Here is a 15,282-nt window from a genome sequence, read left to right as displayed (position 1 = left end):
AGAAAATCTGCATCGCGGCTTCTCATTTTTTATGTATGAAAATGCTTTGCATTTTACTTTGAACCTTTATTCAGTCTTTAAAACCTAGACCCAGGGATATTCAATGATTTGACAACTTACATAGTGGGTGATTAGACTGATCTGTGTTTTGCTTTTACAGGGACAAAAATTAAAACTAACCAAGTGTCAAAAAGGTATAATTTGGCTTTGCAAGTAAATAATGCTAAAAAAAAAAAAAATTCCCTTCATGTTTTGTTATAGGTGTAGATATACAGTTATACACATATATACATTTTTTTTTACTTATTTTTATTTTTATTATTATTATTATAAAATTATCAATTAACCTGTGACTGCCAATCGTGGCTAAAAAAATGTTTGCTTAAGTTTTGCTTATTTTATTTTATTTTTTTGCACTTTCTGAAGGTGTTGTTTAAGCACACCTAGAGAGAAGAGTTTCTTATAATACTCTGTAGATTTCAGTCCGCTTGCTTGTGTTTATCAAGTTAAAGTCACACTATATGACCCACTTCGGGTTTCTGGTACCTGTTGTTCAGCCTGGAAGCAGAAACTATTTGCATTTTCACATCCAGGTGACTGCGCTATCAATAGCTCAACTGTGGTTCGCTCATTAACAATACATTACAATATGAATGTTTTAGATTCCTGTCATTCAGTCATGTAGAATGGATACGTGGCTTCGTTCATGTAATTTTGGTGGTGTTTTAGCAGGTGCTGTTTCTAAAATTCACTAGAGTTTTTAAACATCAAAACAAAAAAAGTTTTCAGTTTTGTTTCCCATACATTAGAATGTGTCCTGTTTATTTTTTATCATACATTTTTACTATGATTTACAGAAGCTAAAATGCTACAGAAGCTATACCCACTAAAACGTAATTTAGTGTAGTAATAGTTCATATGGCAAAAAAAATCTTATTAGGCATATTTAAAGCAAGACTCATTAGGTGACATTAAAAAACAAATTTATTGTAATTTTAAGTATTTACTAATATTTGACACTATCCTTCAAACCACTATTTGTCAGCAAGAAGTTGTAAATCATTTAAAATATAATAACATTTTTGTATGACGTTTTCTTTTATATATTTTAATAGGTACAGGTCAGAATAACTATGTTGTTTCATTTTTACATAAATATATCTGTTATGATGAATGACAAGGGAACATTGTTTCACCTATATTTTAACATTTTATTTTCACAAAAGTTATTTAAAACATAAAAATTGACACTATATCATGTTTTGTCCATTTCATTTAATGCGTACACCAAAATGGAATGTCTAGTCTTCTACTCTTTGACCCTTAATAAAAATATTATTATTTTAATTCTTATTATTCAATTCAAATATACATTCATTCATATGTGTATGTATAAATATAAATAAATATAAAGAAAATATTTATATTTACATTTACATTTTTAAACATTTAGCAGATGCTTTTATCCAAAGCGACTTACAGTGTATTCAGGCTATACTATTATTATTATTATTATTATTATTATTATTATTATTATTATTATTATTTACCAGTCTGTGTGTTCCCTGGGAATTGAACCCACTACATTTTGCGCTGCTAATGCAATGCTCTACCACTGAGCCACAAGAACACACAAAAAAATATTTATATTTGAATAGAAAAATAAGAATTAAAATAATAAGAATTATATTGATATAATAATGATTCTATAATTTATATAGGTATATTAGGTAAAAAACTAATGCAAAAGTGAAGAATGTTTGTTACAATCGAGTTAAAGGTCACTTGATTAATCATTCTTCCTTACATTCCAGACCAGTTCAAGATTAAAGTGAGACAAGCTGCCGTGTCATTAATATGCAAATTAGAACATTAAGCAGTTAATCCAATGAAGTGGAAGAAGGAACATTCCTGAGAGTCCGGCTCCACACGATGAACCGCCAAGGGCATCCAGGTCTATGGAGTTTCCCTTCGTTCCAGCAAATCTCTGACCGCTCTGCATTGACAGTTCTGGCTCTCTGCAAGGGATGTTTGTTGGAGGTTCAAGAGTGATTTCACTTGAATGTTTATGTACTTTGTCTCATTGCCTGAAGTGTTGCTTTGCCTAACTTCAACTAGCAATAGACATCGTGCATCTAGTTGTAAACAGAACATTCTTTAGACCTGACTCACAGCATGTTTATCATTTACAAGTTTTATGTTTCAATCATGCAAAACAATAGAAGCACATGTCCAGACTTCATTAGATCACTTTGTTTTGTTTTTATTTAGTTGAAATCTCCAGGACTGGTGGAAGAACCTGTCCTGATCTTTTCTGTCATTTCTCATTAGATTGAAGAGTGCATGAATATTTATTCAAATCAGTCAGATTTTTTATATTATATTATCGTGCCCACAGGGGTAGCATTTTTATATTTATAACTGCTGTAGGTTAGTTTCTTCTGTGTTATATGAAAATTTAATTGCTGGGGCTTTTAAGGCATCACTTTTATCTCATCGCCAAATGGCATCTGATCTATTCACAGGAGGTTCAGTCAAGTTCATAAGTCTACACAGTCTGCAGTCTTTGCTAGAGGCACCTACACAGATGTACAACAGCATACTGCTCTCAATGAGTTCAGCCTATTTCTGTCTCCAAATTGTCATTGAACAGTGATGTAATTTTTATGCCACAAGCGACACCAAACAGAATTGCAAAAATAATGACCTACCTCCATCAGCATGTTGCTCAGAAAAACAGATCACCTGAAACACACTGATATGTAATGCAATGACATTCAAACCTTTTAATTGCATCCATACACATCTTTAAAAGACAATGAGTAATATTATTGATTTAACTGCACTGATAGTATTGGATGAGAACATATTTTTAACTGAATTTAGCTGGATAATGACTCATTTTGCAACATTGACTGTTTTTGGACTGTAATTGCACATACATTTCCACTATGATGGCAGGACAAAATGTGCATTTAGAAAGTATTTGCACAGTTCCAGCACTGTTATCAGATGTTGATTTATGCAGATCTCAGCACAAAGCAGGCAACCCTGGGGCATTTCAGCTGCAATAGTCTCTCAGCACTCCGTTTTTATCTACACTACCGGTCAAAAGTTTGGGATCAGTAAGACTTGTAATGTTTTTTAAAGAAGTCTTATCAAGGCTGCATTTATTTGATCAAAAATTCAGAAAAAAAAAACGTAATCTTGCAAAATGTTATTATAAAATAATGATTTCTATTTTAATATCCTTTAAAATATCATTTATTTCTGTGATGCAAAGCTGAATTTCCATCAGCCATTACTCCAGTATAAAGTGCCACGTGATCCTTAAGAAATCATTCTAATATGCTGATTTATTTAATTATCAATGTTGGCAACAGTTGTGCTACCAAATATTTTTTTTAAAAATAGAAAACCTCTTTTAGGATTCTTTTATGAATAAAAAGTTAAAAAGAACAGCATTTATTCAAAATATAAATCTTTTCTAACAATATAAATATTTGCTATCACTTTTTATCAATTTAACACATCCTTGCTGAATAAAAGCTTTATTTTCTTTCAAAAAAAGAAAGAATAAAAATGTACTGACACCAAGCTTTTGAACTGTAGTGTATATTGTTAGAAAAGATTTTTTGAACTTTTTATTCATCAAAGAACCCTGAAAAAATTATCACAGGTTCCAAAAAAAAAATATTAAGCAGCACAACAGTTTCCAGCACAGATAATAAATCAGCATATTAATGATTTCTGAAGGATCATGTGACACTGAAGACTGGAGTAATGATGCTGAAAATTCAGTTTTGCATCACAGGAATAAATTAGATTTTAATGTATATTAAAATAGAAAAACTTTATTTTACATCATAATAATATTTTACAATATTAAATTTTTTCCTGTATTTTTGATCAAATAAATGCAGTTTTGATGAGCATAAGAAAATCCTGTAAAAGACATTAAAAATCATTCTGATCCCAAACTTTTGACCGGTAGTGGTATAGCTCACCTACCCAGTCATCTCCTCATTAAGCTGAGATGTTACACTTATATTATGAGACCAAATTTGCTTGATGAAGACCTAAGAGCTTTAAACATTGCAAGCTGGTTGAGTAGAACATTTTGGAGCATAATTGTCAGTGTGCAGACCTTTATGTTTTGTCTATCTACATTGCTGCATTGTTCACGAACCCAACGCTGATTGGAAATGCACACTTTTCTCAATCTTTTCCACTTAATATATTCAGTCATGCCAGTTAAAGCCTATTTATTTTTAATGAGCTGCTACTGATATGTATATTTTATGTACTGTCAAAACACCAACAGGTGGCGTAAAGAAAAGCTCAGAATTCTACATCAGTACTTCAGAGATGCGTTTTTCTATGCATAGATACTGTATGAAACAGGCCAGTACATATAACAACTTATATTTAAATATGTATGAAGAATCTCTTCTGCTTCGTACACTGCATTTACAACAGACTTTTAGTTCTGTTCATTGCCAAGCAAAAAGACATATATAGACCACTGTATTTCACGCATGTTGGTCAGAAAACCTATTTGAACACTTCACTCACACCTAAAAATGTCTGAATGTCATTGTGTTATATAAGAGAATATCAAAGCAAATACTGTAAATTAAATAAAAAAACAAGTGTGTGTGTGTGTGTGTGTGTGTGTGTGTGTGTGTGTGTGTGTGTGTGTGTGTGTGTATATATATATATATATATATACACACACACACACGTAAATTAAATTTGCAGTCTTTGAAATTGAAAAAAAGTCATCTTATAATTTACAGCAAAAAACTCTGAGAACTTCTGAAATTCTCTGTGACTGTTTCTTTTTTATAAATTTTTTTATTTTTATTAATTATTTATTTACCTCAGGAAAAGCTATTTGTGAGGAACTTTGATTCATCATATGGCATATGGTAAAGTTCCAGCAAACACAGCTGCTGCTTGTTTGTTTTTTTTAAACAGTGTAACGAAAACATTATTCAATTAAAAAATAAACAAATAAAACAAAACATCAGTTGGTAGATTTTAAACTGTAAAACATTAGATATACTGTTCAAAATAAGGTGAAATCTAACTACAGTTATTGTTTTAAGTGTTGAAATACTTTTTGGGGTATGAATGAATGAATGTTGTTCATGTTTTAAAATGATCTGAATTATTACAACGCTGATATTGTTGGTCTTTAGTTGCACTGACAGCTTCCTTGAAGTTTGGTGTGTGAGGAAGAAGCCCTTTCTTTGTCCTCATCTCACTGTCATGACTCAGAAGAAAGATTGGAAACTTAACCTTCTGTTGTATCTGTGCCAGAACTTCATCGCTAGAGTGTGTTCTCCACTTTACTTCACTTAGAAATGAGTGTAGGCCGGGCAACTCCAAAAAGTTTTGTGTTTGTGGGCACCTACCAAAGCGTATCTGATCTTGCTGCACAACACAGTTATTTAATTAAAGGGCTCCTCGGTTTTTCAGGGTCAAAAAATATGTGTCGGCTGTCAGCAGTTCAGCGGGGAAATGTATGAGAGGGATTGTTTTGGGGGCACCTACAGCATTGCTTCATAAAACAGATAAAAACAGTACCACACAGAGTTCTGAGAAGCTGCCAGAATGATCCAGAGGCCCAGGAAGACATTAGTGACACTGAGACCGCAGCGTGGGAGTCTGGGTAACAGACAGGGTGCTGAATAAACCAAGTATTACGGCACGGGGAGGGAAAGGGATGGGGTCCAGCAGGATTGGACTGTAATGGAGGACTTTGTTACTAATCTGAGGGTTCAGAGATGGAGTCAAAGGTGGGTGGCTGAGGGACGGGGCGGTTAGAGGCGATATAAAGGTGAGCGGGTGGTCAGGTTGGTAATGTTGTAGGTCATAGAGGTGATAGTGTGAGTCTGGTGTAACCAAGCATGTTCTCTGGAAGAGAGGGGTCACATAAGGGGGAGATGCAGAAACACAAAAGATTCCTATATATCATCATGTTCATGAATAAATATATGGTATTTATAAAGAAAACATTTTTAGTGGCAGTGTACAAAATGCCAATCAAAATAAGATTTTAGTGCTCAAAGGTTGATCTTTCAGAACTCAGGATGCTTAACTGAGTTGTTTCATTAAAGCTTTAAGATGAAATGGGTAATTTGGAACTGCAAGAAAATGGCTGTTTTCAAACAGATTTCCTGAACCCTCCTTCTTGTTTACGATTGGTAGATAACTCCGCCCATACCTTGTTGTGAGAACAAAAGGTTTTTCCATGTTTTACATGTTACGTTTTCAGTGCTTTTTTTGTTTTTATTTCAATTAACTCAAAATCATAATCATAATATAGTTTAAAAAATAATTATAATCACAATTATTTTATTTTGTTTCAAAAGGTTTATAAAGTTATTAATACATTTTAAGAAATTTGATTTTAAAGAGCCCACTTCTAAAACAACCATCAGTGTAGATTTTTAAACGGTAGAAATTTGATTTTAAAGAGCCCACTTCTTTTTATATGGCTATATATATATATATATATATATATATATATATATATATAACATACCAGGGTGCTGAATAAACCAAGTATTACGGCATGGGGAGGGAAATTGATACTTTGTTATCTAATACTGAGGGTTCATATATATATATAGCATATTCTGCCGATATATATATATATCATTGTTCATAATATATATATATAAACAATAATGCATAATAGATTTTGTAACACTATGGACTTGGACTAATTTGATGAAAAATGTTTGCTTTTATAATGAAATTTGTGAAAATATGTGAGTTTACTGGTGTTTCTAAAAACAAAATAACCTACCATCTAATATACTGGTGTTTTTAACAAGAAAATAATCTAAGAAGTGCAATACGTTTCCATTTAATCTCAATGCTGTCAATACTTTTTAAAAAATTTTTTATTAAAATGGTAACCCTTTACTCTGAGGTCCTATCCATTAACATTGAATTAACAGCAAACAATACTTTAATTGTATTAATTTCAAGTGAAGAGTTAATGTATTATCAAGGAACATGAACAAACAATAAGCAATAGTATATTTATCAGTTAGTGTTAAGAATGTTTTTAATTACTAATTTAAGCATTAAGAATGATGAAGTAATGTAAACAAAGTTGTACCTTATTAACATGTTACTACAACCTTTTCGAGCCGGTTTAGAAAAGCATGTTTTCAACACACGCCGTCTTAAACTTTAGCATCAGCACTACAAACAACCTTCACGTTGACTTGACTGCTGTTCAAAGAGAGTTATTTGAGATTGATATCACATGACAAAAGCTCTTTTAATGCATGGAGATGTAAACTGCAGATTACAGCGCAGGGCTTAGTTAATGTGCTGTCATTGTCTGCCGAGCAGATTAATGATAAAGGCTATTGTCTTTCCTGGGTGCGGTGCTTCTTTACAGCTCCTGAACAATTTGCTGTTTGTAAGGAGATAGAAATCACAATTTAATATTCCTCCAAAGTGGTCCCGGCAGAGATACAGCTCTTTGTTCTTTGTAATGATCCAGTGTGGAGATGAATAGAAAGGCTGAGCTAACACTAATGGGAGTGTTAACAGCTCGTTCTTCTGACTGTTGCTACAGCAACAGAAAGTGCTGCTCTGATAGTGATGATGGTTCAGACCAGACCAGTGATGGAGGATGGACTTCAACAGAAAATACTAGTTTTGTGCAGTGGTTGGGTTTGGTCAGGGTGATTTAGTTGTTCAGAGCTATTGTTAGATTTGGTTGGTGATTTATTTTTCTTGGTGAAATGCGCTTCTGGCTGGGTGCATTGATTACGTTTCTATGGCAGGTTTCACTGAGGTTGTATAAGGGTTGTGAGGTTGTGAATGCATCCGCGCTGTGTTTATTCTGTTTAATCATTTTCTTCTCATTTGGTATATATCAATAGGCCCATCTATCATACTATTTAATATAGTCCAATAATGTGCAGAAAAAGTTGCTTAGGGGTAAATTTGAATTAAAATCACTTCTGTTTGTATTAATGGCCTCAGCAAATAAAGCGTGAGTCTGGCATAATTTAGGGTAATATGAAATAAAAAATAATATTGCATTTCATTTGGTTCCTATTTCCTAAGCATTAATGGTAATTTCTGCAAGAAGAATACTGAAAATTAAAAATTTGATTTCCAAATGGTCATAGCACTCACTTTATGTCTGTAATTTATGGTGTTTGCCAAGGGAAAAAATTATTTTTTGTTGCTGATTGCATCATCATTATTATTCCCCCTGAGATTTACATTTAATATTTCAATAATTGAACAACACATTCGCATATTTTCTGATGTCAGTTAATGATCTCATTGACATGCAGGTAAACCAATCAAATATTCCAAATGTAAAAATATAAATTTATTCTTTTTAATTTTATGTTTTTATGATTTAATTAATTATTAACTTTTCATCAGCTCATTAACCTCTGCAATTATTTAATTTACTTTTTTCTTTTCTTTTCTTTTTTAATAACAATAATCCTATTCAAATCTATAAACAATTTAATTCATAAGTAATCTTAAAGTAATCCAAAAGTAGTCTGAATACATTACCTAGAATGAGCAATCTTGTTATAATTGTATTTATATAATGTAATGTAATCTAATATATACATTTAACATACTAACTGTCTATACTGGTTGAATTTTCTGTAGTAGACCTTTCAGGATTTGTGTTGTGTTCTTGTCTGACAGTTGTTTAAATATTTCTCAGAATATAATTTCACATCCATCAATTCTTTTCACATACCACAAACATTTGTCCTTGTGAAACTTGAATCCTCATTCTTTTGTTGTAACGTTTAAAGACTCTGGTATTTCTAGACATTTTTACAACTAGCAAAATCACAAGGGTCTTTAAAAGAACCCAAGGAGCTTAAAGCATCAATCTCTGCTATCAGATGACCTTGGACCCATAACCCAAGACAATAAAAATCTGCACTACATGATGAAGACTGTCACGAGGCGTCCCAGCAGACGAATATTTCACAATACAACTGTGTTCAGACACTGACTGAGCTTCTCTGTACAAAAACCCCTGAGAGTTTTGAAGAACTGTATGTGCTTATCTTCATCATTGCTTTTACTGCCAAGGGTTTGGCATTTAAGTCAGTCAAGGTCATGAAGATGAAATCTGCACAGCTTTACCGAGCACTTTTTGATTTATGAGTTGGAACACAACAGAAACAATTTGGAGTACCATATGCATTTGAAATCTTTTTTGGTTGAATATTCTGGAAGTACTTAATGTTACTGCAGTAACTGCTTGTTAACTCTGATGCTTTTATAGTTTATCCAGAGAAATGCTTAAATATTATCTTCCCCTGCTCTGTCTTGCTAGAAGGAGGCTTTGTGACTTTATGTCCTGGTTTTAGAGCGGCAGACAATCAGCCTCTCTCTGATTTGCCCATCTCAGCATAGAGGATCACCAGTAAGCCTGGCCTACTGCCCTCGGCTCAGTGCGGATGAATGGGAAATGTGGAATAAAGGCTTTTCTTTCTTGCGCTTCTGACAGTGAACATCACCCTCACGCTTCTGCGCCTGGAATTTGCTGATGTTAGCATGTTTCCTGCCAGGATCACCGCTATTAATTTGATGTGCTTAAACACTATGTATAAAAAATGAAATAGAAGAAATGTTGATTTCTTCAGAGACAGATGGAATAGGATCAGATCAGGGTTTTGTGTCTGGTACAGCAGTCGTCTTGTGTATTTACTTCTACTGGAGAAGTATTATTATTTCTACTTGCAGATGCTGATCTTAAGTCAGTTTCTGTAATACAGTTGCCCTGGTTTGATCAAAAATTTAGTATTAAGAGTACCATGATAGTATATAATACATTGGTGTCCATATTGATAACAACAGATTGTCATCAGCCTGATAAAGCCAATATTAGAGTCAGAAAAAAAAAACAGATTTTGTAAAATTTGATATCAGAACTTTTTTAATTAACAAAATATTTATTTATTGAATTTATTTATATTAATTTTGTATTTTCAGTGAAGGCTTCTAAAAGCTTATATGCTTAATTTTTCTTGCACGGTAATCAGTGGAGTAGCCAGAATTATTTTTTATTTTTTTGGTTATCTTAAAATAAAGGTGACGCTCAATATAACATGTAGCTATAATGTCTATGCTAAATGTGCGCATTTTCAAGTGTTTTTGCGGAGTGTGGAAGCTGAATAGCAGCGCACTTATACCACATGACAGTTAACATGGAGGCGCCGGTGCGATCACTTGCACTTCAAATACTCCATCATTTTTGGTCATACAGACAAGAATAATTACATTGTTCGAATCTGTTAAGGGTCTACATTTGTTTGTTTACACTCACGATAAAATAATAGGATACTATTTCTGCCGTCTCGGTCCCGTTGAAATTGAGCGTGTCAAAAATGAACCGAAACTCCGTTGCTTCACAGACATGAGAAATATATCTATAGAATGTGAAATGTTTTAATAATGAACCAATTGAAATAGAAAACAAATATTCTCAGATTATGTAATCCGTATGAAACGTGTATATTGTGCGTCCGCCACAGAGATGACGATTAAGCATCATTAACTTCATCATTTTTAGTTTATCAATAAATGATTCAAATGGTTAGGTAGTCTCCTTGCTGTTTTCCCTGAAACATTCAATTCCATTTTTTTTTGTTTAGCAATCAGAAATCTGGGGGGGATGGACATGTAAATGAGGGGGCCTATCTCGGTGGTAGGCCATAAAACTCACTTCCTAGGGTTTGAACCTACATCTGGTCATTAGACAAGATTTTTAAACCCTAATCCACAAAACAGAAAAAAGGATGGCGACCTGAATGCTCACATTGTTACCATTTATTTTGCCAGCGCTAGAATTAATCTTCTGTTTCCTCGCACAGACTGTACTACAGTGATCCTCATCCGTCCAGAGCGGTGGAGCTGCTGCGGGTGGGGAAGCTGCAGCACTACCTGAGCAGACTGGAGGAGGCTCAGGGGAGCTTCACACAGGTCTGTTAGCACACTACAGAGAGATCAGGGCCGTAATGAGACCCTCGATGGTCATCGACTGCATTCTGCCTTGCTGTCTGAATCTGCCCTGTTGTCTAAACAGTCTTCACATTGACTCCACAGTCTGTCTGCTGCTGTTAGATTAGATTTGGTGATTTAAAAGACAGCCAGAGTCAGGCAGACTATGTGCAGAAGGAAAAATAAGAACAAAATTGTTGCAGAAATGCTTTATTATCTTGATGCATAGCCTTTATTGATTTTATAAAAAGACTGTGACATAAATATGATAAAGGCACCAATAGTTTATAATATAATATAATATAATATAATTGTATCTTTCATTTTAAAAATAATAAACTTTATAATATACTTTTATAATATACTATAATAATTAAATTTTAGTTTTAATTTTTCCTTTTAATTATTAAAGAAGTGTGTTAATATGACATTTCTTTCAGTAAAATTTTACCCATGGCGCTCCAAATACCACGGTAACATAATGGGTGCTTTGGACTCTCACTGCTCCCATTTCATTCCTTCAAATTAATTTTCTTTCCTCACATGACAATCATTTAACTCAAGCCTCTCTCTTCCTCCCGCCTCTTCCCTCGTCAGGCGTATGACATCATGAAGGTGACCCACGGGACGGATCACGCCCTGACTAATGAGGTGAGGAGAAAACTGAGCGAGTGCCAGGCTGAGCTGGGTCAAGTCTAGACTGATGTGTGCCATCATACAGAGACCGAGTACTGCGGTCCCGCCGCGGCCCCAAACTCCTCTCCTCCAGTTCTTTGACATGTTGGCTGTCAATCAACACACCACTATATTTGCTCTCCAATGGAATGTTTCTGGATGGTTGTGTCTGCCACATGCTTTGGTGCCACTGTGTATCAAACCAGCTGGTTTAGAATTCAACTGAAACAAATGCCAGAGGGAACAATCTACATCTTCGCTGTGCTTTTTCAGTCCATTTCAGAATTTTTTATTTTTTTGCAATAATTTCAGAGATCCACTTGCTGCCCCCTCAACAGATGTTCACTTTTAACACTCAGCCCAAAATGTAGTTCACTATCTTCCACATTTTCTAAAGAAAGTCCTACTTCTAGATATTTTGACTATTGCAACACAAAAATAACATCAACACTAAAATTAAAAACAAAACAATAACATTACAAAATGCACATTAAAATTAAAAACTACAACAAATCCGAAATAAAAATAATATGGGTCACTGTATTTTTTTATTTTAGCTGCATATTCTTAGATTCATAAACGTATATGTCATGATATATTAGTATTCCGTAAATCCTTTCATTTATACGTTTCATGGTTTCTGGTCACTTGGGAGTTAATAAAATTATTCAAATATGTGTTATTTTAGTATTATTTAAATACTATTTTAATACTATTACTATGTTTTGTAATTTTTTTTTTCATGCTTCAACTTTTCTTCAACTAACAATTCAATTAGTATTTTAATTTAAGTTTAGGTTTTTCATCTAATACTTTAATTTTATTCTATTTCAGATGTATTTCACCTATCAACATTGATTTTTAATAGTTTTGGATGTCTTGTTTTAAATAAAGGAACAGTATTTCACCAGAATGTGAGGACTAATAGAAGCAAGAATGGTACAAATGAGACAGAACATCAAGTAAATGTTTTATTTGAGGTGTGTTGCTTGGAAAAACCTCAGGAATACCCATTAGCACATTAATACATTAGCACATTAGTAGTCGCTTTTCAAAACTGTTTGTTAAAGTTCGACTTAATGACCCTTAAAAATGACTTTACATGACTTTAGTGTGATTCTGACTATCACATAATCAACTGTTGTGAAAGCAATACCTTTGCAGCAATAACTGTTTAATAAAACCGCTCCAAACACACCTCAGATTTGTGCTTCAGTTTCTCATCATCAACTTCAATCATCAGAGTTACTCTGGCAAGACGTTTCCAATCGCTCTGGTTTCATAAACATATTTCAGCAGCTGCTTTATGTTTTTATGCTCTTCTTTTACCATCTGGATTGTGTTATTGCAGTATGCACTTGATTTGTAATGTGTGTCAATCCTTCGTTTTAGTAAATATTCCCCATGTTCAATCAAATATTTAAACAGTTTTTAAAAATGATGTTACAATTTATATGCTACCACAAAAAAAAAAAAAAAAAAAAACAATTGGTAATTGAAATGACCTCTGTATCACTTTCTTTTGTATTAATGTAATATACAAGGAACTGGCTTTTGTTAGTAATATCATCCTTCAGGAGGTGATCTCATTTTGATGGTAAAACAACAAGTGATGTGTAAATAATCAAATTATTGATAAAGTTTGTGTCTGAGCTTCTTACTGAAAACCTATATACACTGAAATAAAAGTCTTTTGTTCATCCAGTTGGTCTGGATCAGCACAGATGACACTTTTCCGGATATTTTTCCAGACCGTGTTATTGTTGCTAAATCTTTTTAACCCCCCTGAGTGTCAGGATACAGAAAGACGGGATTACACGTCTCTTTCCACCTCCTCTCCTCTCATAACTCTGTGGCCACTAAAGCAAACAGCTTTTGGAGGTGCACTTCTCTGAGATGGAGATAATATCTTAAAAAAAGTCATTCTGTTGGATAGAATGGGGCTTAAGAGGAAATAGAGGAAGTTAGTATAGAGATCCCTAACTCACACTCTGAGCCCTTTGTTAAGCCTATGACATCATTCCTAACAAAACCTCAACGAGTCCAACCACAAATCTTCAGTCATGTTACACCAAAAATCAAAAGGAATAAAACTGTATTTATACTTACTCCTCAGGGGCTGCTCACATGGCTTCATGGCACAGATTTTTTTTCAATGAAATTAATGTACTGTATTTTAATTTGTGATATATATATATATATATATATATATATATATATATATATATATATATATATATATATATATATATATATATGGTTTTAGTTTTTTAAATTTATGGAGCAGTTATGATACATGCATTGTTAACCACTTTTTGAGCATAGACCTGAAAATGAAATTTCTGCCTCAGAACTAAAAGTTTCCACTACATGAAATTTGCTTCCCATTCATTTCCATTGTCACTTCCCAAAAGTTTACTTTATTCAGGACCATTTAACCCATCCATGATTGTTCATGGTTTATTGATTCATTTACATTTATTTTTTCACATAGCAAGTGTCAAAACCAGCCAAAAAAATTGACTGTACAGCACTAAAAGGTTATAGACCAGTAAGTTTCACTATTAGGGGTGTGACAAGATCTGACTGGTCTCGCGAGAAGGTGACGATAACCTCATGCAGACCTTACAGAGTGGTATGTAGTGTAGGTAGGCCTATGTAAGATATTATGTTCACATCAGGCAAGTGGCCGCATGAAAAGCGGGCAAATTACGCAGTGAAGTCTTTATCCAGTCATAAAAACAGAATTCACAGTTTAATGCAGAATGTCACAGAATTTCTCAAATTTTGAATTAATTAACCAAAAGTAGGTAATTACACTTCACATCAAATCACGATATGGACTAGTATCTATAAATATAAAGTCGCAAAAGTCGATTTAAATATGAATCCTGCATGTTCTGCCTGTCTCTGTTAATGAATGGCGCAGACGCGCAGTTTACACACACACACACTCGTGGTGATTTCAGCGTCTGCCGTCTCATTAAATGAGGACGTAAACACATGAACAACATCTCCACTTCATGAGCATTTTACCATTTGATTTGCGTAAAACTAAGGTCATATCACATACACAGAACTGTAAAGGTATTCACGGCAACCCGTCAAAATAAATGTCCAGTTTGAAATAACGACAATAGAATGTACACAGCCTACTACTACTAAGATGAAACAAACATTATTTTAACCCCTTAACTGTCACTCACATTTTTGAACATAGACTTGAAAGTGTACTTTCCAAACTAAAATTTTTATAATACAATAACAAAAAAACATTATAACATTAAATCAATGTACCAAATTCGGTTTTAAAGGATGAATTAAAATATGAATTAAAAGATTAAAATTGAGATTTTAAGTTTTCAGTTGATATATCATTTCTGATTATTTCTAAAGTGTGACAGAGAAAAAGGCACGAAGAAGACTTTTTTTTGACAAGGTCAGCCCTGTTATGATGTAGATTTTTGAGGGTGCACTCTCGTCATAAATTAATCTATTCCTTTTCCTACATCATTTTTAACAAAAACATTGGTAAATATCTATTTAGGAGTCTTAGACCTTTCCAACGATATCTAGTTTGTC

General features: G+C 33.4%; 1 protein-coding gene across 2 annotated transcripts in view; it reads left to right on the top strand.

Moving 5' to 3' along the window:
* smyd3 (SET and MYND domain containing 3) overlaps positions 1–12,897 on the top strand; it is a 142,553-nt gene extending 129,656 nt beyond the window's left edge. The window contains exons 11-13 of one of the 2 annotated variants that reach the window (XM_042773645.1): positions 10,899–11,007; positions 11,623–11,676; positions 12,535–12,897. In XM_042773645.1, the coding sequence (XP_042629579.1) occupies positions 10,899–11,007; positions 11,623–11,676; positions 12,535–12,558 (187 nt within the window). In that variant the 3' untranslated portion in view covers positions 12,559–12,897. Of the gene's footprint in view, positions 1–10,898; positions 11,008–11,622; positions 12,128–12,534 lie in introns of those variants that run through there. The other variant, XM_042773644.1, reaches the window with a different exon arrangement.
* Positions 12,898–15,282: the final 2,385 nt, after the last annotated feature.

This window comes from Cyprinus carpio, chromosome A17 (genome assembly GCF_018340385.1).
Source record: "Cyprinus carpio isolate SPL01 chromosome A17, ASM1834038v1, whole genome shotgun sequence".
In the NCBI taxonomy this organism is placed as follows: domain Eukaryota; kingdom Metazoa; phylum Chordata; class Actinopteri; order Cypriniformes; family Cyprinidae; genus Cyprinus; species Cyprinus carpio.
Note: the sequence above shows the minus strand (reverse complement) of the source record. Positions and strands in the feature narration are given on the sequence as shown.